We start from the raw sequence: 27,073 nt of genomic DNA on the forward strand, positions 1-27,073 counted from the left end.
TGAGGGTGGGGCTGTGGGGATCTGGAGGCTGCAGGCAGCAGGCTGCCCAGGAGGAAGGGTGGCCGTGCAAGGCAGGACACATCTGGCCTCACTGGGTTGGGCCCCGGGTATTCTACGTGCAGCTGCCTGGTGCTGGCCTAGGTGCAGTGCACCCACGATGGCCATGGCAGTTCAGCATGGATAGTACACAGCACATCCAGTGCCAGGCTGGGCCACTGGCTGAGCTGGGACAGAATACTGGCAAGTCCTTAGGGCACTTGGACAAGGGAAGCTGCTTCTGAAAAAGGCTTTTGGGGCTGTGAAGGGCACCGGGGTGAAGGTAGCAGTAGGCTGGTCCTACTGCAGATGGCTCTCCAAGCCAAAGAAAGGAAGAACAGACACCGTGGTAAAACCAGAGCTTTATGGTCCGAGTGGAGTGTCTCAAAGGTGCCTCCAGCTCCAGCCTGGTTCACCTGTGCAGAGGTGCATCTGTGCCCAGCCTCTCCCAGGAGAGGCCTCACCCTGCGAGGCAGGTGCTGCCACACTCTCCCATGAGGGCACACCTGTGCTAAAGGTCCATGGGAAGGGACAGTCCACAGCCCAAGGCTTGCGACAGGAAGCAGAGCCCACTGGCATGCTGTGGCCCTGGAGAGTTTGGGAGGGCAAGCAGGAGCAGGGCTGGGTGGTGGACATCTGAGAAGCAGAGCAGCCCCACGCCCTGCCTCTGCAACAGACCCTTGCGGGTCCCTCCTCTGCCTCAGTCACATCCCTGAGAAACGCTGGGGACTGGCTGTGGCTCTTCCTGGAGAGGACCAGGTCATCTACCAAGCCAGCTGCAGCCCAGCTGTCCCCTCCCTCCCTGCAGAGCAGGCTCATGCTGGCCTGAGGCCCAGCACCTGTGGCGCCTGGCCTGGGGCCTCTGGCCACCAAGGCCTGGCCCTGGGCCTCCTCCAGCAAGGAAGCAAGTGCGGAGCGTGCTGGGCCAGGCCAAGTGGGGCGAAGGCAATGGCTGGGCCACGCAGCATGATGGTCCTTTCCAGAACAAGGGTGCAGGCTAGAGCTCCTCGTAGTCCCCGCCCCCGGGGTGCCGGCCTGGGGCCCCACCCCCCAAGAAGGCCTCCAGCTCCGCACTCCGGGGGGGCTTCCTCCTCTTCCTCCGTTCCTCCCCGCCTGCCTCCTTGTCCTTGCTCTTCTTGTGTTTGCTCTTCTTCTTTGCAGCCTTTTCTTCCTCCTGGTGAGGGGCATCAGTCACTGGGGGCCACAGTCCACCTCCCCACAGTGCCCAGGCCCAGGCCAGGAGGGTGGCTGATACCTCTTTGCTCTTCTTCTTCTTCTTCTTCTTCTCCTTGGTGAGCGGCCTGCCATCTTTATCTGCATGGGAGACATGCCTTAGCTGTGTGGCTGCCTTGCACGGCTGGCAGACACCCCACTGGAGGTCAGTCCTGGGAGGAAATTCCTTGTGCTAAGTGCTGGGTTAAGGTGCTGGTCAGAGGCTAGCCTGGGGCACCAGCAAAACAATGTGTGCTCATAACTGCAGACCCCACCAGCTCTGTCCACACGAGGGGCCAAGTTCAGAGTAGATGTGAGTTTGGGAGGGCAAGCAGGAGCAGGGCTGGGTGGTGGACATCTGAGAAGCAAAGCAGCCCCACGCCCTGCCTCTGCAAACAGACCCTTGCGGATCCCTCCTCTGCCTCAGTCACATCCCTGAGAAACGCTGGGGATTGGCTATGGCTCTTCCTGGAGAGGACCAGGTCATCTACCAAGCCAGCTGCTCAGTTTGCTGCCTCCAAGTGCCTGTTATGTGGACTCCTCCAGTCTGGCCCTGACCCACAGCCCCAGAACACTCATAATCCTGGGGTGTTGAAAGAACAGTGAACATCTGGGGATTAGTAGCTCAACTCTCAGACCTTGGCCCTGCCATGCACTGTGTTATCAGGCTTGGGCATGAGGCTGCCTCAGTCCTGGGCCATATCAGGAGGCAGAGCACAGCTTCTGTACTCTGGAGACCCCACTGGCCAACAGCCAGCCCAAGGGGAAAATCCCAGGCTGGGATCCCTCGACCACAGAGTGAGAACTGTGGCCTGCATCTCCAGGCTCCAGGGAGATGCCCACCTTCCTCGCTGCTCTCCTTGGGTCCTGTCTTGTCCAGCCCCAGCCCAAAGAGATCTGCATCATTCTTCATTCTGAAGGAGGGCACGGGAGGCCTGGGTGGCGGGAGTGGCTGGGCAGGGTTGGTGTCCTCGTCAGTCACATCAGAGGGGTCTTCTCTCACAGGGAGTTCAGCCTGGACAGGGAGAAGCTGGTAGGGCCACTGTCCCTCTCCACCCCCATATGTCCCCTGAAACGAGGTGGGGAGTTCTCTCAGGGGACCCCGGAGACTGGGGGGCTGCCTAATGTACCCCAGTCAGGACCAGCAAGGCCTGTGCAGGATGTCCCGGCACAGTGTCACAGCAGGACAGGAAGCTAGCAATGTCCCATCTCTCCTCAGGCCCTGCCCCAGGAACCTCAACCCTCCTGACCTCCATCTTGGGAGGGCACAGCCAGCAACCCATCCTCACCAATTTTCGCTGCGTGTCTGACTCTTCGCTCTCAAAGTCGGGGTCATCCATGACGAAAGACAGCATTTGAGCAGCGATGGGTCCTTCGGGATCACTTTCTGAGGATGACACCTGCCCATCTTTACCATCCCCAGGTCTGCGAGAGGAGCCCTCTGTGGCGAGTTTTGGGGGCTTGGTGCTGCTGAGCTTCTCAGGCCCTGAGCTAGTGGTGAGACCACCTGGCCAGGAGGGCGCTGTGGCTGGTGTAGGAGTTGCTGTCTTCGGTGGCCGTGAAGCCTTGGACGACCTTCACAGCAAGAAGGGTCAGGAGCCTGGAGGCCAGCCTGGGCTGCCCTGTCCCCCAGTTCCTGGGTACTCCCTAGGGGCCCCACCCCATACCGTTTTGGCTCTGGCCCTGAGCATTGCTGGGGAGCCAGGGCAGCACTTCTGGAGTGACCTGCCACCTCCTCGGCTTCCTCCTCACTTGAAAGACTGATGTGTGTGCTGGGGATGGGGCCAGAGGGCAGCAGGGGTTTGCCACGGGGCTGGTCTTCAAGATCCACATCGTCTTGGAAACCTGCCACCATCGGGTTCCCTCCCAAGGCCTCCCCGTCACTGCAAAGAAGGGGCAGGGCAGTCAGAGGTCACAGGGGGCTATGTGCTGCTCACTCCTCACCCCTACTGCCTGAGGGGCTGTCCACCCTTGGGTATACCCTTGGTGGAAGCAAGGCCTAACCTCCATTTTGGGGCATACGAAAGGATGGAACCCAGGGCTGTGCTACCACCTAGCTACACCCCCAGCCCTTTTTATTTTGAGACAAGATTTTGCCAAGTTGCCCAGGCTAGCCTCAAACTAAAAATCCTCCTGCCTTGGCTTCCCAAGTCACTGGGATTACAGGTGTGTGCCACTGTACCCAGCTCAGCCTCTGCTTTTTGAGGCACCTGCTCTGGCCCACCTGGCAATCTGGTGCTGTGTGCCTGAACCTGAGACCCAGGTGGCCTTGCCCACAACCTCCAAGTAGACCAGCCTAGGAATGTGCTCAGGGCCCAAGTGCTTCCGTCAGTTCTCTGCCTAATTCTGCTTCTGTCCTCAGTGCTGACTGCTTCACCCAGAGAGCACCAGGGGTGCTATGTGATACCCCCAGTGGTGTCCTGGATGTCCCTGCTTGGCCTGCCCACTATCCACACCTGTCGCTGTCCTGCCGTGGACCTGCTCCGCCATTCTCACTCCTGGGCAGGGCTGTGTCTTCAAGGAAGCTGCGATCCAGCCTGTCTTCAGGAACAAAGTCCTCAACGTTCTGGACTCTTGCTGGGACCTCTGCAGCTGGAGCAGGTTCTGTAGACAGCAGATGCCAGCTCCTGAGCCCTCAAAGGGCCCTTCCCCAGACCAGGGAGGGGCTTATGTGCCTGGGCTGGAGCCCACATCTGCCTCCAAAGTTTGGCCATGGGGCTGCCTGCCCAGGAGGAAGAGGAGAGCTTGCCTGGGACATGGGGGCCACATCCTGGTATGCAGGGCACATGGGGCCACAGGTGCAGGCTGCCACCCCATGAGTCCACCTTGTGAAAGGGCTGTTCCTGGGCCTACCTGGAGGTGAAGGGGCCACATCTGCAGCTGCCGAGGTACCAAATAGCCGGGAGATGATGCTGCGTCGTTGGGGTGGGGGTTGGGCAGGGGTTGAGGGGTGTGCAGGAAGGGGCAGGGCCTCGGAGGAGGGTGCAGAGGATGTGGGTGGCACAGGGGGGCAGGTCAAGGAGGTACTGAGGGGCAGCTGGGGGGCGGGCTGGGGTGTGCTGGGGCTAGAGCTCCCCGTGGACACAGCACTTGGAGGCACGATCGGCGACTGGGAGCCTGAGGACGGGCTCTGCCCGTTGGCTGCCAGGGGGGACACGTGGCCACGGCTGCGAGCCTCCATCATCTCAAGGAAGCTGGAGGGAGGGCAGAGGGCTGGAGTGAGGTCTCTCACCTCTCCCTCCCAGGCTCCGGAGGGCAGTCTTTCTGCCACAGGGTACTGGGAATGTCCAGCTGGCATCACACCCGAGAGGACAGAAGACGAGGCCCACCCGATTGTCACCCACTCACCCTACAGCCTCTGCCCTGTGGCAGAGGTGCTGGGGATGGAACCAGGGCCCCGTGCATGCCAGGCAAGCACTGTACCACTGAGCGACACCCCCAGCCAAACCCAGGGTGTCTTGCGACAGAGTAGTAACTTGCCCTGCACCTCCATCTCCATCACTGCACCCCTCCCAACAAGTTCTCCATTCATGCTGGCACCAGTCTGGGAAACCAAGCCACAGCAGGGTCAGGAGGCAGCCAAAGTTCATCAGGGACCAGTTGGTCTGGCCAGAGCTGGGTGGGCCAGGTGGCTGTCTGCCCTGGCCTATGACCACACATGCCTGGTGATCGGCAGGTGTGGCTCATTCCAGACAAGGGGGTGAAGCCAGGAAGTTACAAGCAGCTGCCCTGTCCAGGCCCACCTCTGTGGACTGTGCCCCATAGCTACACAGGCTAAGGGAGTGCCTGCAGGGTCTGTGCAGGGAAGCCTGGCACTGAAGCTTGGGGTATGCCTGGTCCGCCACCATTCACCCTGTCCCCAGGAGCCTGTTTAGGGGCTGGGCCCACTCTGCCTTAAGTGTAGCTCCTTTCTTGATTTATTTCCATTTGCTCCAGATATGTACTGACCTGACTAAATATTTTATTATCACACATTAATAATATAAAACCTTGACAGAGGAAAAGGAAGGACGGCAGGTGGCAGCATGAGGCACTTGTCCAAGGGGGCTGGGTGGTCAGGATGGGGGCACCCCCCACACACACTGTGCCCTCAAGGAGACCCAACAATCCCAGTGTGCAGCTCCCCCTACCACCACACTAGGGCCCACTGGTAGCACCCTCCCCCGCCATGGAGGGGCTGAGGCCTACAGGTCCAGCTCCCAGGCTCACATACATGCCGTAGTTCTGGTCCTCGGTCTCCTGCTGCACTGACAGCTCCTCCAGCGTGGCGTCAATGTCCAGCTGGTTCGTCTCCAGCTGCCGCAGCAGTGTCTCCCTCTGCAAGACAAGTGGACAAGACTGAGTAATGCACCTCCTCTTCACCCTGAGTGTCCCACTGGGCCCATGCAGCCAGCCCATGCAACTCAGAAGACATCCATGCAGGACCTGCACCTCAAGGCAATCCCCTTCCATTTCCACAACACGTCTCTGCAGGTTCAAAACCCCTGATGCTCATCTAGAGAAGAGCACCTGCCATTCCCGGAGCACATCGTGCATGCACAGCCTCTTCTGGTGCAGAGCTCAGTCTTGCCAGCTACCTGGGCTGAAGACAAGGGTGGTCCCCATGCACACAAACAGCCATGGGAGGCCTCGGAACAGCTGTGGTAGAAAGGCTCAGCCAGTCACGGCCTGGGGCAGACGGCAGCCCTGCTGGTTACACCAGCCCTAGCCTCTGATTCATGGTGATTCTCACACTTAGATTCAAATTAAATAAAACACAAATGTTCCACCCTTGGTCACCATAGCCACACTGAGGGCTGCAGGCCACATGTGTGAGCAGTGCTGGGGAACAGAGTGAAGTTTCCCCACACAGGACCCTGCACACCTACCTGGCCTTCCTCCTAGCTGATGGATCCCTGCACAGCCCCAGGGTGAGGCTGTGGGTACCCAGGCGGGCAGCCCAGGCCTGCTCCACCCTGTTCCTGTCCACCAGCCACAGCTGTCCTGCCCCTGGTCCTCTGGGCCCATGCTCAGGACCCACAGACCTCCTCCCACTCCTGCCCAATCCACTGCTTTCCCTGGGCTGGAAGGCCACCACACATGGTCTGTAGACCTGGCACACTAGGAGTGGGATGGTGGCGGGGCTCCCAGCACACAGCGGTCCACAAGGCTATTCCTGAGGTGGAAACTGGAAGGGCCCCAGAGGCTCCTGGGGAGTCCAGTGCTTCCCTTGTCCCATGACAAGGCACATGTGCCCCACGGGACACATGATAAGAAGCCAAGGAGGGTGCCTTCACCTCTGCAGTCTTCTGCCACAACCCAAAAACCACCACTGAGCCACAAGAAAAACCTCAGCTGGACCCAAGGGAGGGTCAGTCCACAAGACACCTGCCTAGACCTCAGAAGAGAAGGTCACGAACCCCAGAGCAGATTAGAAGGGTAAGGTTCATGCAGGTGGGGTCCTAGAGGGACAGTGGACAGAAGAGTATGACAGACTGATGCTGGTTCCTTTGATAAAAGCACCATGGAAATAAGACATGGGTGCTGGACACTGAGTGAAGGATGCAGGGACCTCCTTATCAACTGCACGGTGTTAGTAGTACTGAAAGAATCCCAGATGGAGGCACATTGGGAAGCAGAGCAGGCCAGGTGCGGGGCCACAACAGGCCTCCTCACCTCACCCCACCCCACCCACACAGGAGGTAGGGATGCCTTGGGCCTGTCCTCCAGAGAGTCCAAGGGCCACAGTCCAGAGTGAGTGCTGGCTCCACACATGCCCTGGAATGCAGACCATGAGGACAGGGCCTCAGTGTGACTGGGACCTCTGCATCTGATGTGCATCTGTGGAGGTGTGGGCACCACAGCTATGCCAGAGGCAGAGGGGCTTCCTGTGTGGGGCCATGGCCAGCACTCCACCCTCAGTGGCCTGGGGCAGCCCTGCTGCCTGTCCAGCTCCAGTCTGCTGGGTCCTTGCTGGTGCCCTTGCTGGTGTGACGAGGACTCACCTGCAGCTGTAGAAATGGGATGTTGAAGAACTTGTGCAGGTACTTGAGACCGAAGCTGTTCTTCATGGAAGACTCTGCATAGCGGAAATAGGAGGAGCCTGGAGGTCTGTTTTCAGAGGAGAAAAAGGTAAGAGAAAGGCCCTGGTGGGGCTGGGCTCATTCCTGTGCCAAGGACCTGAGTGGGGCCTCCCTCCTGCAGCAGGCTGGAGACCCAGCCATAGGTCCTGTGGTGGAGAGGCTGGACCAGTGGTGGAGCTCTGGATCCCTCTGGGGTGGTTTAAGGAACTGTACAGGGAACAGGTAGCCCCCAGGGATCCTGGCACCTCACACCCTCACTCACACGTCCTAAGGCACTGACATACTGAGGAGACCTGGGCCTCAGGGCTCCAGAGTCGTGTCCCAGACCCTCACTCCTGGCTCCCCAGCTTGAGTCAGGGCTGCATCACTCCATCTCCAGCACAGCTGCCTTAGTGTTTGACAGCTTGTCTGTCCTTCCCCAGTGCTACCTGAGCACAGCATGCTGCCCAAGGTGGGAGGCACCCACCTGTCCAGGTGGTCGATGAAGTCACGCACATCGTCTGGTAGGATGACTCGGTGCTCACCCATGTCACGGTAGTTGCCCAGCACGCACACCGGCACATGGGTTGGCACTTTGGGAAGCTCCCGCAGGACGTAGTTGAAGGTCCTTTGGGAGGGAGAGTATCTCAGTCTCAGTAGCACCGCCCCCCCCACCAGAAAACTGTATGGACTGGGGCTGCCCTTCACCTCCAAGACCCCATCCCAAGAGCCCACGTCACTGTGGGAGGGCTCTGGAGAAAACCAGTGAGCACTGCAACCCCGCAGCCTGCAGCGCTGCCCACCTTCTCTCCCAGATGGCACGCACCTCTGCACCCCAACTCCAGGCACCCCATTCCCCTGCCTTTCCTCGTCCGTGTCCCTACAAAACTGCCTCCAGTTTCGTCTGTTTCCAGCATTACCCTGAACAAACACATCACGGGTGGTTTGTCTCAGCTTCTGGCAAGCACCACGGCCAGGGCTGCAGCTTGCCCACATCTCCCTGTTCACTGGGCTCCTGGATGCCACTGCCGAGGTGTCTGCTGTGGGCAGAGCTGTCTCCAGGGCCTCGTTCCTCAGCAATCAATGCTGCCATGTTTGCAGGATGACAGGCAGGTCTAGGACTGACCTCACGTGGGTCCTCCCTGTTGCTTGACTTCACAGGTTGCTCCACACTCTTTTCCAAGTGTCTTGGAAAGGCACAACTGGTGGTGTCACTAGCTTTCCCCACGGAAAGCCTGTCACTGAAGCAGCCTCTCCTGCATCTCCCATCTGTGAAGTGCTTCCAGGTTCACCGCTGGCACCTCCCCGCCCAGGCGAGCAGCTGGGCAGCCTCCCCGGGCAGCCTGACCCTCCTGCACTCTGCACACTGTAGCCCAAGTGCACTTGTGGCCCTGTGCTCAGTCCAGCTAAGGGCTTGCTCTTCACAGGCCTGTCCCTCCAGCTCTGCCTGCTGAAAGCTACAGAGGCCTCATATGGCTTCTCTGCAAAGGCTACAGGACACTTCAGTGGAGCTAAGGTGGCCCCTCGACATCCAAACTCGATTTCACATGGGCAAAGCCACTTCACCCTCCCCGGGGTGGATGGGCCACCACCACCTGTGCAGGAGAAATGTTCTCCTCCCACCTCGGCACCCGAGGGGGAATGCAGCTTTGTATTGCAGGTGTGTGGAAGGTGCACTCCACTGAGCCGCAGCTCCTGGCCCAGGCCCCAGTGACTGCCTGTTCTGTGTCTAGCATGCTGCCTACAGCCTCAGAGGCTGGTGGTCAGCCCTTGCCAGGGGTGCTGCAGTTTGGTTCCTACAGACTGTGAGGGCTGGGGAAAGGCTCTGTGTCCTGCAGTAGCTGGCAGGGTCTGTGACAGCACAGCCCATGGCCTCTAGACCCAGCAGGTCCAGGTCTTCAGACCGAAGTCAGCAGCATGAGCCAAGTGCAAACTCTAGCTCCCAAGGCTTAGCATGAGAACCCATGAGAATCCATGTGGAAATAGGTCTTAAAGGAAAAGAAGTGTGCCTCATGGGTAGAAGTAAGACCCCAGCACATATGTGCCCACAGTATGAGGAAAAATGGCTGGACCCTGCCAGCAGTCAGCAGTAATGGCTCTGACAACTTTGCTTCTGCATTTTCCATTTTTCTATGATGAATATGGACTATGTATGCAATAATGAAAGTAGGGCTATACATGTGGCCCAGTGGTAGAGCTCTTGCCAAGCATGCCTGATATATCACTTAAGGGAGTAAATAACAGGACAGTAATGGGCAGGCTGGGCATTCCAAAGGCTACTTTTAGAATGGCCATCAGTCTATTCTGTTTTTTTGTGGTACTGGGGGTTGAACCCAGGGTCTTGCCTGCTGCTAGGCAAGCACTCTGCCACTGAGCCACATCTGCAGACCTTTTCACTTGTTTTTTATATTATTTTATTTTATTTTATTTTGTGGTGCTGGGGATTGAACCCAGGGCCTTGTGCTCCCAAGGCAAGCACTCTATCAACTAGCTATATTCCCCAGCCCCCTTTTCACTTATTTTGAGACAGGGCCTCACTAAGTTGCCTAGGCAGCCCTTGAACCTGCGATCCTCCTGCCTTAGCCTCCTGAGTAGCTGGAGTTATAGGGTGAACCACTGGGCCTGGCTCCTTCAGCATTTTTTGGGGGGTGGGGGGGATGTGGGGTACAGGGACTGAACCCAGGGGTGCTTCATAGGCCACATCCCCAGTGCTTTTTTAAATTTTGAGACAGGGTCTGCTAAGTTGCTTAGAGCCTCACTGAATTGCTGACTATAATCCTCCCGCCTCAGCCTCCCGAGTCACTGGGATTACAGGTCTGTTTCTTTCAGCATTTTTAAGACTTTAGTCTTCTAAAAAATCGTGTGTGTATGTGTGTGTGTTCTGTGCAGAGCAGGCAAGACAGCAAGGCAGCCCTTGCCTGGTCCCTGGGACCTTTCTCTAAGGAGTTGCAGCCCATGGCTGGTGACAGGAGGACTGCTGGTCTCATGCTGTGTCAGGAGTCCCCTGGGAGCACCTACGGGCTGTTGTTCTGAAGGTGGAGGAGTCAGGCTTCTCCAGGTCCACGGGGCAGCTCTGCAGCTGGCTTGGTTTCTCTGTGCCTCTGCCCACTACTCACCTTTTCTTTGCCCTTTGCTGTCATGAAATCTCCTAGCAAGTCATCAAATGCTGGGGGTCTTGAGGTGCCCTCAACATGAGGGGCTCCATGGCTGCCAGGTTTCTGAGGGTGTCTTCAGGGCTACGAAGGTGCCTCCTCCAGAACACCCTTTGTCACTGGCCTGCCCTGATCCTACCCATCCTTTCACACAGGTGCAGACGTGGGCCCACCCTGTCTCATGGCACAGACATGGTCCTCCAGGCCAGGGACACTGGCTGCCCACAGAACCAGCAGAGGGATGATGGCCACTTACCACTGCTTGGTGATGTCAAACATCATGACCACCCCATTACAGTTCTTGTACACATCCAGGAACTCAGCATCCAAGGCCATTTCAGACTCTGCCTGGGGACAGGAGTGGACAGGGGTAAGACTGTGTCCAAGGCCAGGTCCCACCCTTGTGGACCCTCGAGTCACCTGGAAAAGGTTGAATGGGACTTTTTCAACCTGAAGAGAGAACATGGAAAACACACGAAGAGCAAATGCTGGGAGTGAACACAGGGTTAACCTGTGGTGGGGTCCCGCAGCAAACTCTGACTCTGGTGGGAGTAACACTGAGACACAGGGAAGCAAGTTCTGGAGCCATCAGAACTTTCTAGAACACACAAGCTGGAGCCAGGTGGATGTGTATGGCACTTAATTGTCCTGCCTGGAAGAAGAGGGAAGAGGCATCCTGCACAGAGGGAGCAGCCAGGGCAGAGCAGCCTGAACACCTAGGAGCAGGGCACCTCTGGGACCACAGGAGGGGGTGCACTGTGCTGCAGTTCCAAGGCCACAGTCCAAGATCTCTAAGGGTTAGGCTGCGGCAGTCAGATAAAACGTGGCCACTCACCTGTGACTCAGGCCATCCAAACCCTAATGGGGTCGATGAAAAATGAAGGGCAGACAGGGTCACTCCCATGGGGCAGCCACCCCAAAACTCAGCCTCCAGTGGCACGGGGTCCTGGGAGTAGCCAGGAATGGTCAGCTACCTACACATCCATGGAGTAACTGGGACACTCAGGGGAGACCAAGATGGGCAGACAGTGGGGTCTGAAGGGTTGGAGGCAGCCAGGGGTCCTAAGTGACCACAGACAACCTGTCTGGGGTCCCGACACTGTCGCTTACCTCCTGGGGATCATTCTCTGTCTTCAAGCCGTCACCTCGCTTCTTGCATTTTCCTTATTCAATGACAAACAAAAATTATGGGGTGGAATCACTAGGCCCATGGGGTTGCCTCAAGGAGGCATGCCCCTCCCCAGTCCCACCCTGGCCCTGCAGAGCTACACTGGACAGTGCCCTGCTCGGCTACTGACCCAAGGGAGTACTCCTGGCAGCTCCAGCTGCCTCTTACTCAGTCTTGGGAGAAAGGGAGAAATGGGGCCCCCATGCTGGACAGGGCCACTCAAAGGACATAGACTGGCAAGAGCCTGGGCAGCAAGGTAGAGGGCAAAGGCCCAAAGGGCCCAGCAGCTGCAGGATGGGTCAGGTGGTTAGATGGCTTGTGGACCTGTGCCAGCCATGTCTGCCACTGAGGACAGGGAGCCTCCTGCCAGCTCAGTCCTAAAAGCCCCAAGGCCAAACCCAGGGCAGGGGCGGGCACAGAGGACACAGTTTGAGGTAAAGGGTCCCCACCAGAGCAAAGCTGGGGTGACCACAGCTGCAATTCCTAAAGTATTTCTCATGCTACACCCTGGACCTCAGGTACTAGTGCCGAGTGTAAAGAAGCCCAGGATTTAGCCCTGGCCACAGCCTGTGGGGAGGATGGCAGTGACTGTGGCCAAGGTGGCCAACCCAGGCTGTCAGCCTTCAGAGTCATTAAGGCTTTCCTGACCAGGGGACCAGAAGACCGCCAAGGGTCTGCCCAGGGTGACACCAGGCTCTGTGGGGTCCTGCTAATGACAAGATGGACAACACTTGCCTGCCCTTCCCTCCATCTCTAGAATGTTCAACTGGGCAGGGGTGCTGCTCACTACCTGGGAATTTTAGGGTAAAGAGCCCAAGAACAAATGGGGTTCATTTATTTAAAGTGTCAAATCCACCTCATTCCTGAGCCCATTTCTGAACTTCTTGCCTGGGGAATCAGGTGCCTGGCCCAACTCTCAATGACCCTCCTAGGCTGGACACTGGGCCTCACCCTTCACACAGGCACAAGCATGCTGATAGCCAATGAGCTTGCTCCTGTCCACATCCCATTGTCAGGAGCCTCCTGCTCAACCAGCACACTCGGGAGTTGCCAGCTCTTAGGGCAGGAAGGCTGGAGAGGGACAGGAGCCTGAGGCTTGTTTGGTGGGACGGGGAGATCAGAGGAAGTGAAAAGCCATGGAGGCTGTCCCCTGTCACCATTCCTTCAAGAAGCCCTTCCACATATCCATAAATTCTGCCCCCACACTCTTCAGTCGAAAGCTGGAGTCCACATGCCTCACCTGCCTGTCCTCAAAAACTCACCCGCTGGCCTCAAGCCCTCAGCTGTCACCACTGTTCTCTCGCTCTGCTGCTGTGAACAGCACTCAGACCTTGTCCCGTGGGGATCAGCACTTCCAGAGGTGCTTTCCTCCTCAAGAGAAAGGTTGCTCCCCCACGAGCAAGCAATGCAAGGCCACAAGGAAGCTGGTGCTTGCCTGGTCGTGACTATGCCCACATGGCCCAGCCTGGCTTCAGCTGTGTGAGGCTCTGCCAGGTAGATGAGGACCCAGGAAGCTCCCCAAGCCCATTACGAGAACTGGTGCCGGAGTCCAGCATGGCAGGAGAGCGCTTCTGGGCAGGAGGCATCACCCCCTGCTCCGAGGGCCCTCATGCCAATTAAGGGCACAGCATGCCCCCTGGAAGGGGTACTGGTCTGAAAGGCTGAGCCTACACTGTGTTACAGCCCACGTAGCACCCAGGACTTGGGAAATCCTGTCCATGGGACACCTGCATCCCACTGCAGCAAGTGTAACCAACGCTGAGGAAGGGGCTGGGGAAACTCACAGCTCAAGACCACGGCCCCTCCATGGCAGAGGTGCTTCCTCCTGAAGTGGCCAGGACAGGGTCATGGTGTGGGGGACAGTTTGGCTTAAGCTCCCTGGTGCTTGCAGGCAGATGCAACTCTTGCCTCAAGGTGGGGACATGTGACTGGGCCAGAGACATGTGCACATGGGTGTGCAGAGGAGGGTGTGGAAGCAGATCAACACAGGTCCAATGGGATGGGCTCGAGATGGCCTGTCCCTGGAGCAACCACTGATTGACGGCCTCAAATATCCTTGACATGCTGACATCAAACTCGACATGAACCCACCCTGCAATGAGCATGGGGAGAGGAGAGGAGCATGCACATCCTGCACTGGAAACCATAAGCCCACGAAAGACACTCTTCCCAAGGAAGCCCTGTAATTGGAGGACTCAGTACAGCAGGTCACCTCTTGCTTAGCAGCACGTATCATGTATGCGCGCATGTGCACACACAATACTGGCACCAGAAAAGGCTGAGATCTCACCAGAGGATCACAGAGGGGGAGCTTGTGACCTGACACAGGAAGACAGGAATGGGATCAGATGCTATTATGAGGATTGCTGGTCCTATGAGTTTGGCTGGGGAAGGTCTGCATGTGGACTGGGGTCTGCCCAGAATGAAGGAGCTGGAGCCTCGGTTGTGGGCAGAGTCCTGGACTTGAGGCACACTCTGCGAGTTCTGATTACTCGAGTGGTCCTGGCATCTGTCCTAAGCATGGTTAACTTTCTCAGACCATAAGGAGGACTGTCAGCACTGGCAATGTCTATACCTCCTTCCAGGAACTTCCAGGTCCATCTAGCTACTTTTGGCAGTAGACCACTTCCTGAAGGGGCAGCTACACAGGCTACATGGACACAGGCTGCACAGACAGCATGACACTCCTCAGTGACTTCCACTAAGACACAGCATGACCTGCCTTTAAGTTAAACTCATGCTGCCTGCTTTAAGTTAAACTCCAGTTAAACCAGTTAAAACTCCTTGTGGGAAACCTCTCTGGAAAATACCCTGGATCTAACACAGGCACTGGCCAGGGGTCAGTCTCTCTTCCTCTGCCTAACTCTTTGCTCCTGCCTTCTATGACCCAGGCATGGAAGACTGTCCTCCCGACTCATGGTACCCTTCCTGCCAGGATTGCACGTTCCAGCTCTGGTGTGTTGAATCTGTGCCTTCCATCTGAACCAGGGGCTATGCCAGGTCAGGTTTCCCAGCACCACAGCTGTGGTCAGGCAAGAAAAGCTGAACAGGGGTCAGAAGAGAGTCACAGGGTATCTGCAAGTGGGAGCACGTTTAGCTCATGAGGGACCCTGGTCATGGGTGGACCACTAGGCCTCAGGTCTCTGCCAGGTAAAATAGGTATGCCCCAAAAGTCACCCGTGTGCCCCACATCCAGCACCCCTCCTTTCCTTAGGGCAGGGTTGCCAGCTGCTCATACACTGGAGTTCCAGGGTAGCTGAGGGAGACCATGACAGGTCTGATCCTGGGTAGGTAGCTACGCCAGCTACGACAGGAGGGGAGGCTGGCAAGGGAGCCCCACAAGGGCCACAGAGCTTGAAGCGTGCCCACCCCAGCAGATGGCCAGCCATCCAGTACCAAACAGATGCCCAAAGCAGACAAGTATGTGATGGCAACAGGCCCACTGTGAATGTCTACCCTGTCCACCAGATGCAGAGGGGAATGTAGGGTACCTAGAACCTAGACCAGGCTCGGGAGGGAGCTGATGGCAACCAGAACCTAGATGTAAAGAGCTATCAGCAAACTCAAATCTCCCACATCACTAGTGCAGCTGGTGCGTGTACTGTGCCTCTGGTGCCTGATGTGTGTGACAGGGCAAAACAGGTCCTAAGTAGGGCACAGGACCTCAGCATAGAAGCCAAGACCCAAGGTTACGGGCACAAAACATGCACACGCAGTGGGTATGTGGGGCTCCTCTACTCAGAGAAAATGGGGCTTTAAGCAGAAAGTAAAGTGGCACCTTACCTTTGTCAACCACATCCCAGACTTCGACCTTCACTACATCATCAGTGGCTGAAACAAGGAAAACCCTCAAGTTAGTGCCCAGCTTCACTCAGGGACCAGTGTGCGCGGCCACCTGCTCCTCCCCAAGACGCCAGTGGCCATGGGACCTGTGCATTACCTGTTACCTGACTCGTGGCTCCCTGGTGGGAGGCAGGGTGGCTCTTCCAGGCCTCAGCAGGCCCAGCAGTAGAGCACACACACAGTGCCTCTTGCCCTCAGGCAGAGCTGCAAGCTTCTTTGTGGGGCCTCTTTCCTCGTAAGCTCTGTGGGGCTATGTGCCCAGCTTCCCTCTTAGACCCCAGTGTCTGGGCAGGCCTGAGCAAAGAAGGGGGTCTCCTTGGAAAGTGGCCTGGCTGGACTCTTAGCCCTGCTGGGTCATCAGGTCACTCCACACAATGGACAGACTTGGACAAGCATGGTTACCAGAGTCACATCCTCCTTGACCTATTTCTTCATCCTCTGGCCTCCAATTTACTCTGAGGAAAGTGGGAACCCTGCTCAGTGCTAAAGGCCAGAGCTTTGTTGGACATGGGAGCAGGTCCAGGAGCTGTGCCCTTGTGGCCCACCTGCAGCTCCTCCTTGGGCTCTCTAGGTCTGTGAGTCCTCACAAGAAGACGACTTTCCAGCTCCTGCAACCTCCCTGCTCTCTGCAGCGTCACTCTACTCCACAGTGCGCTGGGGTGATGGGAGCCCAGGGTCCAGAGGGAGGGAGGACCAGGTGGAAGTGCACCCACCCCAGGGCCAATGCCTGCCCCGTGTGCAGGCCTGTAGGACGCATCTCTGTGCACCACGAATGGCTACTCCCAGGCCTCTCTGGGGAGCTTCAGTCTCTGGAAGTGCTTCCTCTACTACTCTGCTACACCTATGGCTACCCTGGGCCTAAGGATCAAATTTGAGATGAAATTTCACGGGTTTAAATCCAGAGGGGGTGATTCAAAAGCACCTTTAATAAGTGTCCTCAAAACAGCCCTGAGTAAGTCTAGCTGGAATCTCCACAGGGTGGCCTGGGGAAAATGTCACCCAGAAGTAAGAGGGCAAGGGACACTGACATATGGGAGGAGGGGAAATGCACTCACTCTTGTAGTTCCAGTGGATGCTGGTGACCTGGATCTCCTGCGTAGGGATGTACTCCTCCACGAACTTCTTGCCCTGCAGCCGGTGCCACAGAGCTGTTTTGCCTGTATTCCTGTCTCCCCGGATCACTATCTTCACTGGGGGTGAGAAGCAAAAAGAAAGAAGAGGAATCAAAGTCATGATTTAATAAATGACTTCAAAGATCATGTCTACTCCACTACAATGCAGTTTGCAGGAACCAAGCCCCAGGTGAGTAATGGGTAGGGAAGAACTGGACCAGGCACACTGACAGCTTCTCCCAAGGCACAAGGAAGCACAGCAGTGAGTGAGTACCAGTGCCACGGGAAGCAGCCAGGGCCAGGAGTCTTCCCCCTAGGTCGACAGAGGCCATACTTTTTCTACTTGGGAGAACAGGATCTCCCCTGGGGGACGGCAGGGGGCCCTCAGGGTGAGGGATGAACCACGCAGGGGCCTTGACCTACCCAACAGCTGGAAGTGCATGGGGGTACACTGGGCTTTTGTGGTTTGCTCCTGACCTACTTTTGCCACAGTCCCTTTTTGGCTGGTGCTGGGAATGAACTCAGGGATTCACAAATGCAGGCAAGTGCTCTACCACTGAACTGCACCACCATCCCTTTTATCTTGAGGGGGTCTGGCTACATTGCCCAGGCTGGCTCGGGACTTGTGATGCTCTTGGTTCAACCTCCGGAGCTGCTGGGTTATAGGCGTGGCCACTGTTCCCAGCTCCCTGGTGTTCTGAATGCATGGTTTCACAGCGGGCTGCAACTTATCTCTGACTTTACTGAGTGTGCTGGGCCTGTGCCTGCTGGCTCCAGGTGAAGGACAGGGTCAGCAAGTGCTGGAGAAAGTGAGTGTGGGATGGACATGAAGGGAAGCAGACTCTTGAGTTTTCTGGTAGTCCTGTTCCTGAGATGAGCAGTTCTGTGGGAGGGCTGAGGCACCCATGGCTGCGGAGGACCCCAGAGTGCAGTGGTCAGGGCTGGCACTTCCTGGGCAGCCTTGCAGGCCGTGTGGAGGGTAGACATGTTGCCATGTGCCTGGATAAGGCCACCAAGGGCACTGTGAATAGCAGGGACTGCAGGAGTAAGTTAGGGAAGGGTCCAGGGGGACAGGGGAGGCTTGGGAAAGGCAGGTCAAGGGCAAACCCAAGAGCTCCTCTGTTCACATCCCTCCCAGGTTGTCTCATCTTGCTCCCTTCTCTCAAATTCTTCTGTGGTGACCAGGACCCCAGACACCAAAAGCCAGTGGCCACCTTGGCCTCAAAGCTCAGCTGGACTTGTCCCGTGTGGTCTCTTAGCCTGTCTAGCTTCTTTCCCTTGCTCCTACTTCAAGGCATCTCTGTTCCCACGACATTAATCTCTTTTCCAGAAGCTTCACTAAGTTAATTTCTTCACCCCACTCCAAATTCCTCTCAAGTCACAACTTTACTCCAACTTTTGAAAGTAACAGCTGTTCTCAGATCTCAGGGACTCACCCTCTTTCACGTTCCTTTGTCACCAGAGAACACAAGAGCTTCACGTCCCAATTCCAAACAGATGTACTCCTATGCCCCACACACTACAGGAGCACCCGAGTCCGTGACTCAAACCCAAGCTGCAGTGCAGGAAGTGTGTGGCCCAGGCACCCCTGCTGGCGTGGAGGAACTCCACCCACAGGGGTCCCCACTGCAAACACAGGGCCCTGCCCTTGCCCTTCCTTCCTTCCACAGGGGTGAAGGGGACAGAGGGGCAGTCTGTAGTCTGTTAAGGCAGTAGGCTCCCAACACCCCTGCAAGGCAGCAGCCAGGACTGAGGACGATGACCACCTACTATCCAAGCCATGTAAAACGCCCTTTTCTTTTTGGTCACAAGGTGGTGACAGGGAGTGTTAGCCTCTGGAGCTATGGGTAGCAGGAGCCACTCTGCTCATAGCCAGGCAGGGCTGAGGCAGGAGCCAGGGTGTCACCACCACTCAACTCCAAGTTCTTGGGCCAGTCTTGACAAATTTTCTGAGTATTTACACACAACATCTGTCTAGATTTATTGGCATAATTGCATTTAAAATACCGTATCTTTTTCATTTCTGAGTGCAATTATGTCCATTTAAAAGTAAGTTTTTCCACGCTTGTATAATCATGTCAAAATGGACCCCAATAATATATATAACTGTAATGTTCCAGTCAAAACAAAACAAACAAGCTGTGCATGGTGGCATGTGCCTGTAAAGCAGCTTTTGAGAAGCTGAGGTAGGAGGAAGGATCACTGAGCCCAGGAGTTTCAGGGTAGCCTGGACAGTGCAGCAAGACCCTGTCTCAAAATAAAAAGGGTTAAGCTGGGCACAGTGGAGCACCCCTGTAATCCCCGTGGCTTGGGAGGCTGAGGTAGGAGGAACTCGAGTTCAAAGTCAGCCTCAGCAATTTAGTGAGGCCCTAAGCAACTCAGTGAGACCCTGTCTCTAAATAAAAAATAAATAAATAAATAAAAATAAATACATAAATAGGGCTGGGGACGGAGCTCAGTGGTGCAGTGCCTGCCCGGCAGGAGAGGCCCTGGTTTCCTGCCCCAGCACCAGGCACACGTTTCCTGGTGCTCAGGTCTCCTGCTGGCCTCGCATTGGTCCTTCAGAGCCCTCTCTCCAAAAGACCTTCCTTCCACACGCCTCCACTGGCTCCCCCTGGGTCTCCTCTGTTCCTTCTCTCTGCTCTTCCTTATCACAAGTGTGAGCACCCAGCAATGCCCCCAAGGGCTCCTGTTGCTTGGGGGTGCACCTCAAGGTCTGGTATGTGGCATTCTTGTTATTCAATTCTAAGAAGCTTATTTCCATTACTACTTCTGTTAAAGGCATCACTTGATTTCCAAATGTAAGATTTTAAATTCCTGGTTACTAATTGCTACTGAGTTTTGAGAAGGTGGTATAAATTCTTTGAAATGTATTGAAACATCTGATGGTCAGTTCTTAATTTTCCACATGGGATTGAAAGATTGTGTATTTTTTAAACTGTTAACTTTTCTCACATAAATTAGATCAATTTTTTTGACTCTACTAGTCAAATCTACAGTGATTTTTGGGGGCTATTTTACCTTCAAGTACAGTGAGAAATGAGTTTCATTTTTCACAATGGTGCAACTGTCAGTTTCGTCTTATAGGTCATTATTTTCCTAAATGTGCATCAGAACCTACCACAGGGTGGAATATATTTAGAATTATCTGCTTTGTGAACACTTAAAAATCACTGCTAGCAATCCTTCATCTCTCACGATGTCCTCTGCCTCAGCATCTTCTTACCTGCCATTAACATAACTAACTCGACCTGCTTCAGTTAGCAGTGTTCCGCCCTTGTGGACCCCCCTTCTCTTGCTCTCCCTCTGCTACTGTGAAGATGTCACATGAACCTTGGCAGGCGTTTTTCCTGAGGGTGTGCAAGGTTCCATGAACCCTTTCAGCCTGAAAATAAAAATGGAAAAAATGTACATCCTTTAGTTCTAGAATTGTTTTCCTCTATTAATTTTTTTTTGTCCCCCCTTTGTTTTCTCCTGGTACTAGGGACTGAACTCAGGCATGCCCTCCACTGAGCCACATCCCCTGCCCTTTCTTGTTTTGAGACAGGGTCTTGCTAAGTTACCCAGGCTGGCCTCAAACCTGCAACTCTCCTGCCTCAGCCTCCAGAGTGACTGGGATTACAGGTGTGGCCACCACAATTAGCTGAATCAAAAAATTTTAGTAAGACTTTTAAAAAGCAGTTTTAGCAGTTTTAGATTCGCAGTAAAACTGAGTGGGAAATACAGAGACATTATGTCCTGCCAACCCCACAGCCTTCCTGATGATAGGCATCCTTACCAGAGGGTCCACCTGTAGTGACTGACACATTGTACTTCCCTGCTTCTTGGTGATGCACATCCTGAGTTTGGATAAATGGGTGATGACATTTGCTATGTTGTGGTACCAAACAGAATAATAGTTCCACTTCCCTAAAAATTCTCCATTTCATTTTACTATGGTTGAATACATCTCCAAGAATCTGTGGTGTTTCTCCGGGCTGTCTGGACCACCACCAACCAATGAACACCTTAAGGAAATCTCCATTTGAGATTTTTCTGGAGGACATGGATGATCTGTGGGCACACCCATTCAGAGGTTAAGCAGTAATGACCAATTCCAGGGCACCATTCCCTTCCACCAGCAGCTTCTCTGTGGAGGGATCCAATGAGGCCCACCCTTCTGCAGGGTCTGTGAACAGCATGGGTAGAAAGGCAGCAGCGCCTGCTTCATCCGGACCTGGATCCAGTCGGCTTCTGAGGACAGATGAGCAGCTGTGTGCCCATGTTCCAGACCTGTGGGGCACACCGCTTCCAAGGCAGAGCTGTCCAGGGGATGGTGACGACACTGCCACACATGGAGGCTGGGTCTACTGTGAGTGCGGCCTGAGAGAAGCGACTGGCATTTCTGTTTTGTAAGTTTGTTCCTGAGGAAGAGATGGCCTCTCCCCTCTCCCCATCTTCTTATCTTGTGAAGACCTCAGTGAATGTGTATGTCCTTGTCCTGGCTCAGACTTCGGAGGAAAGCTTCTCAGGTCTCACTGTTACACATCGGTTTGGGTAGATGCCTTTTGACAGGTATGCCTAGTTTGATAAGAAGTGTTTCGGGGTTCACGGTTTTTGTAAATCATGAGTGTTGAATTTCATTAAGGTTCCTGTATGTCTTAAGATTGAACTTTGTTTTCTCCTTTAATCTGCTAGTAAATCACACATACTTCTGTTGGACAATCCTTGCATTCCTACTTGGTCTTAATACACATTTATTATTGCTATTACTTTATACTTCTCTAGACTCCATTTTCTGTTCTGTTATTAGGCTTTCACATCTGTGCTCATGAGTGGTGCTGTTCTGGTCTGTCAGGGGTCAAGGCTTTTTGGCTTGAGGAATGAGCAGATCTCCTACCTTCTGCATTTACATACTGTCTGGACACACTGCTCTCTGGGTGACAGCTGGAGTCCACACTGGTTCTGTACTTCCTGTGGAGTCATTCTCAGTAAGTCATTCTCTAGGACACTATCCACCCAGAGTTTTCAATTGATGGGCATAAATTACCCGTAACACTTAGGGCTGGGGATGGGGTTCGGTGGTCCAGTGCTTGCCTAGCACAGGTTCAATTCCCAGTTCTGCAAAACAGTTACTCACTACATCTTTATATTTCATATTTAGAGCCTTGTATTCTGTATGACTGGTATTCGCATCTTATTAATATTCCCAGAGTTGTCGCCTTTATTAGTCATTACACACGAAATGCACCCTGTTTGTTTTGCTAAACGTCTCAGCTGGTTCTTTATCACGTTTTTTCCTGTTAGTTCTTTCCTTCTACTTGCTCAGTTGTGCTAGGTTTTTACATTATTCTTAGGTCAGTGACTCTCATAAGTTATATGGGTCTTTCCTAATCACTGAGTTGTGATTTCCATATGGTTTCTTCATTGACTTATAAATTATTTGGAAGTAGCTACCATTTGAATCTTAAATGTCATCCCCCTGCCCCCAGGTCTGTGTATTATAGGTTTCATCCCCAGCATGATGCTATTGCAAGATGGTGAACCTTTAGGAGTGGGGCCTCCTGGGAAGTCTTAGAATTATACCCTTCAAGGGGACAGTGAGACCTTGACCTCTTCCCACCCATGCCCACACCCAGGCTCTAGCCACAGGTGGGTGGCTTTGTTCTGCCATGGTCTCCCACCATGATATGCTGCATAAGCCCAAAGCCCAGGGCCAATCAACCCCCAACCAAAACCTCTAAGACAGTGAGCCAAGATAAACCTCTCCTTACTATAAGTTGATTATTTCAAGTATTTGTTAGAGCTACAGAGAGCTGATTGACACAGAAGTATTTTCAAGTTTCAGAACAGAACTGAGCGCTAGGTGCAGCGGCACACACTGGCTAGCTACCTGGGAGGCTGAGGCAGGAGGGTCACTTGAGTACATGAGCTCTAAAACAGCCTGACAACACAGGCAGACCCTGTCAGTGGCACTGGAGTCACAGAATGTGGTCTTGACGTGCATTCCTTTTTCTTTTTGGTACGGGGGACTGAGCCCAGGAGCCTTAACCACTGAGTCGCATCCCCAGCCCTTTTTTGCATTTTATTTAGAGACAAGGTCTCGCTGAGTTGCTAAGTGCCGTACTAAGTTGCTGAGGCTCGCTTTGAACGGCAATCCTACTGCCTCAGCCTCCTGAGTCGCTTGGATTACAGATGTGCACCACCATACTGGGTCTGAGATACATTCTAACGTGTTTTTGAGACTGTCCATTTTCATGGCTGACCCTTAAGAGGGACTGAAGAGTCACGTACAGATAGTTGGTTTCTGTCTGTAATACCCTCCCTACTCCCATCCATTCTTTTACCTCAAAGTGTTTTCTGTGTGACATTACTACAGCTGGGGCAGTCTCTTATGGTTCACACTTACCCATTATCTTTTCCCAAGTCCTTATTCCCAGCTTTTGACATTAAGTTCTGGAGTGTCTCTTGGAGACCATATGGCCAAATTAAAGGAAAAAAAAAAATCAAGTCTCGCATTCCTACTTGGAACTGGGGAGTCGTGCTTGATTACATTGTGTGTCTGATGACAGAAATGGTATTATTTGGGACTGGGGTTGTGGCTCAATGGTGGAGCGCTTGCCTAGCGCAGGTGAGGCAATGAGTTTGAGACTCGGCACCATGTAAAAATAAATAAATAAATAAAATAAAGGTACTGTGTTCATCTACAACTAAAAAGACTATTTATTTAAAAAAAACAAAAAACAAAAAACAGAAATGGTATTATTTGTACCATTTCATTTTATGATCTTAAGTCCCTATCCTGGTTTTCTTGCAGCCTTTGCTGTCTTTTATAGGTTGGACATGATTTTTTACCCCTTATTTCTGCCTGGTATTTATTTGGAGGAACTGCAAACTATTTTTATTCTTTGAAAAGGAACTCTTAAAAATTTGGGGGGAGGTACTGGGATGAATACAGAGGCACTCAACCACTGAGTCACATCCCCAGCCCTATTTTGTATTTTATGTAGAGACAGGGTCTCACTGAGTTGCTTAGCTCCTCACTTTTGCTGAGGCTGGCTTTGAACTTGTGATCCTCCTGCCTCAGCCTGAGTCACTGAGATTACAGGCATGCACCACCATGCCCAGTGACTCTTAAAAAATTTAACATTCACAATTACTGTAATGTATACTAATGTTAAGATACTTCTTTCTTTCCCCTAAACAATTTAAACAGTTTTGACCGCCTTAACTCTAATCAGCTTTCATCCTGGGTTACGTGCTGATTTCCACTATTTTAGCTCCTTTTATTCTCCCCATTGTTAAAACCTGGATCTGGAATGCCCCCACACCCTCACAAGGCTCACGTGTTGAGAGTTTGGTTCTCAATGCAGCAGTGTGCAGACATGAGCTTATGGCAAGCGATTAGATCATGAGGCTCTGATGATCTCATCCACTGAGGGGTTCATAACTGAATGAACTATTGGGAATAGTGAAAACTGCAGGTTAGGCCTAGCTGGAGAAGCAGGCCACTGGAGGCATGCCCTGGAAGAGCACATCTTGTTTCCTGACCCCTTCCTTGTGATCTTTCTCTCTCTCTGCTTCCTGGTTGCCCTGAGGGGAGCAGCTTTCCTCCACATGCCCTTCTACCATGACATTTCTGTCTTGTCACAAACCTAAAAGCAATGGAGCTGGCTGACCGTGGACCGAAACCTTGAGCTAAAATAAACCTTACCTTCTTTAAGTTGCTATTCTCAGGTATTTTGTCACAGAGAAAGCCAACACATATATAAATTCTCACCACCCAAGATTAAGGTACCAATATATTCATATTTCACTCACACTGACCAATTCCTCTGCTTACCTTTGCTTTTTGAATCCTGCACCTCTTTTGGGTTCAATTTCCATCTGTCTAAAGAATATCCTTCAGTGTTTTCTTCTGCAATAACCTCTGCACAGCTGACTATCAACCTGAGGCTGAAAGCAGTTTCAGTCACTCTCCTTCCAGCACAGCTGCAGAGCCAGGCACGGACCCCCAGGTTGACTGTGGCTTTCCCCGAGGCCCTGAGCTCTCCAGAGCTGTCCTCAGCTCGGGACAAAGTTCTAAGAAAGTGGTCTTTTGTTCTAGAAACGTGGAGAATTTTTTTTTTTTTTTTAAGTACTTAAAAGTTCCAATGATGTATCCAGTTATGGATGTTTTTTTAAATTTCTGGACTTGCACTTCTTGAAGTTTCACATATTTCACAAACTCTGGAAAATCCTCAGCTTTCAATTCTTCAAATACTGCTTTGTCTCCATTCTTGCTGTGCTTTCCTTCTGAAACCTGTTCAGACATGCCCTGGAATCTGCTTAGTCTGCCACACTTCTTCAAGACTAGTTCTCTTTTCTACTGAGTTACTGTGCTGCTTCACCTGTCAACTTTTTCAATTTCCAAGCTCAGATTTTTCACTTGTAGGTCTGTCCCAGCGTCCTCAGCAAGACCAGTTGAGAGTTCCACAGTGACAGCTTCCTCCTTCAGGACACTGCCCCAAAACTAATATTTCTCACCAAACAGCAGGAGGAAGGGGTGGACTGACCATGGCAACCTTCTTTCTTCCAGTTTAAATGCAAATGACTTCTAAAATGGGAATAAGATCCAATGTCTCATTCAGGTTTTGATTCTAATTTGATGGGTGTGCTGGGACTCTGCACGTGTGATGTGAGATACTTTTCATTATCCTATCATTTAAAAGCAAATGATTTATGGGCCCCAGGAGGTAATATTCTATAAGATAACTCAAGTGCAAGGAAATAAGAGAGTTAACTAAAACTCTTTCCAATAAGAATACTAAATCTATAATTATGATATTGCTGGTTTGTTCCCTAAAGTAAGATATTTGGGGAACTATGCACTAGAAATCTTCGGTTCTACTAACACACAAAATTAAAAACTTTCAAAACTGTGTATTATTTAACAATAGAGACAACATCCTTCTAAAACGTAATTTTGGTACAAATCCACATTTCTCTTAAGTTGGTACCTTTCACTGAGCTACAGGAGATTAAACTGGAGGATTGTTTTTTACTCTAAGGAACCGTCCTTTCTACCCGGGACCACAAGAGGGCAGGTCTTTGGGGAGCCCTTTCTGAAAAAGTGAGCAATTTGCAGTTCAGATCTAATTTCCAAGGGACTAGAATTGGGTTTCAAAGTATCACTGTAAGCAATAAACTTAAATAAGAAATCCAAATATAGATTCCAAAGATTTGCGAAAGTGAATATTTCGACTTAACACTCTTTTCTGAATGTGCGAGAAATACACGCAAATTTTCAAGATAACACGTCTAAAATGAGTTTGCTTTCAAACCTGCATAAAAGTCTTCTTAATCAGTTTTTTAATATGCCACAGTATCATCGAAATATCATGGATAACACAGGTTCCCCTTAAAGTGAGTAAAGTGAGATGGGGTGGAGCGTGTTCCAAAACCTCCAGTAAGGTAGAGAAAGAGTTGAGAGCACAGTATCAGGGCAGGGAATCACATAAAAGCCTTTAGATTCTGCTAGAAAGAGCCTGCAAATGGAAAAACTCAAAAGAGGTCAGGAGGACAGTGCGCGTCTCGGAGCTGCACGATTTACATAATTCATGACGGAACGAGGACCCCGGGGCGCTCCCGGCGCCGGCACAACCCCTCAGTCCTCAGGGATAGGGAGGTCTCCCACCACCACCCAAGAGTCTGTGCCCCTGGAGCCTTTCTGAGGTCGTCCCCTGCAAAAAGCCTCTTTTAAAGAGAGAGGAGAAAAGGCGCAGCGTGGCGGAGATGCCGGCGTACGGCTGGGCAGCCGGTCGACAAAGAGCCCACCGCTCCAGCCCAGCCGCCGCCGGCCGTGCCCCGCGAGCCGCCGGCCCCGCGCTCCCTCCCTGGCGTTACGTAACGGTCCCCAGGGCGGACACCGCGGCTGCGGGCGCGCTCGGCGCAGCGCTCCTCGGCCCCGCAGCCGTCGGACGAGGCGCCCCGGGACAGACCCGCGGCCGGGTCCGCTCCCGCCCGGCCCCGGCCCCGGCCCCGCGCCCGCGCGGCCCGCGCACTCACTGTTGTACTGCACGCCCTTGGCGAAGCGCCTCTGCAGCGCCTGGTTCATGGACTGCAGCCCGGCGGGGATGTTCTTGTCCCGGCCCGGGGCCTGCTCCGACCCCACCAGCTTCTTCAGCGCGGAGAACATCTTCCCGCTGGACGTCCGAGCCGGGCGCGGCCCGTGAGCTCAGCGGCGACGGCGGCGCGGTGCGCCTCGCACCATGTCCCGGCTACTCCGAGGCCGGAGCCGGTGCGGCCACAGGCCGGGGTCCCGGCGGCGGGCACGGCCTTGAGCGCCGCTCGGGGGCCTCAGCCGCGGCGGCTCCGCTGTGGCCCCCGCGGCCACCGGCGCGGCCGCCGTCCGCCCGTCAGCGCCGCCATCTTGGCGCCGGCGCGGCTACGGGGCGCTGCGAGGGACACGTGAGCTGTGCACGAGCAGCGCGCCGGCCCCGCCCCCTGCCCCGCCGGCCCCGCCCCCTACCCCGCCGGCCCCGCCCCGCC

At 53.8% G+C, this 27,073-nt stretch overlaps 1 protein-coding gene across 3 annotated transcripts; it reads right to left on the reverse strand.

Annotated features, from left to right (window-relative positions):
* Nucleotides 1-380: 380 nt before the first annotated feature.
* On the reverse strand, nucleotides 381-26,992 carry Rabl6 (RAB, member RAS oncogene family like 6). Of its 3 annotated transcripts, XM_047525139.1 has the most exons (16): nucleotides 26,591-26,702; nucleotides 19,791-19,949; nucleotides 16,508-16,642; nucleotides 15,393-15,440; nucleotides 11,552-11,604; nucleotides 10,698-10,789; nucleotides 7,777-7,917; nucleotides 7,233-7,338; nucleotides 5,462-5,565; nucleotides 4,102-4,442; nucleotides 3,705-3,852; nucleotides 2,916-3,131; nucleotides 2,538-2,823; nucleotides 2,092-2,263; nucleotides 1,292-1,350; nucleotides 381-1,210 (listed from the first exon to the last, which is right to left on the reverse strand). In XM_047525139.1, the coding sequence occupies exons 2-16, from the start codon at nucleotides 19,801-19,803 to the stop codon at nucleotides 1,034-1,036; spliced, it is 2,091 nt and encodes a 696-aa protein (XP_047381095.1). In that variant the 5' UTR covers nucleotides 19,804-19,949; nucleotides 26,591-26,702; the 3' UTR covers nucleotides 381-1,033. The 3 variants fall into 3 exon arrangements, with proteins under 3 accessions (XP_047381095.1, XP_047381093.1, XP_047381096.1); XM_047525137.1 differs by lacking the exon at nucleotides 19,791-19,949 and having other exon boundaries at nucleotides 26,591-26,991; XM_047525140.1 differs by lacking the exons at nucleotides 2,916-3,131; nucleotides 19,791-19,949 and having other exon boundaries at nucleotides 26,591-26,992.
* Nucleotides 26,993-27,073: the final 81 nt, after the last annotated feature.

Source organism: Sciurus carolinensis, chromosome 14 (assembly GCF_902686445.1).
Source record: "Sciurus carolinensis chromosome 14, mSciCar1.2, whole genome shotgun sequence".
NCBI classification, from domain to species: Eukaryota; Metazoa; Chordata; class Mammalia; order Rodentia; family Sciuridae; genus Sciurus; species Sciurus carolinensis.

Excerpts from the sequence above, each read along its gene's own strand:
- Rabl6 (XM_047525137.1), bottom strand. The coding sequence starts at position 26,720 with ATGTTCTCCGCGCTGAAGAAGCTGGTGGGGTCGGAGCAGGCCCCGGGC. Across the intron at positions 16,643-26,590 it reads CAAGGGCGTGCAGTACAACA|TGAAGATAGTGATCCGGGGA; the intron begins GTGAGTGCGCGG and ends TCTCACCCCCAG. Across the intron at positions 2,264-2,537 it reads CAGACACGCAGCGAAAATTG|GCTGAACTCCCTGTGAGAGA; the intron begins GTGAGGATGGGT and ends CTCCCTGTCCAG.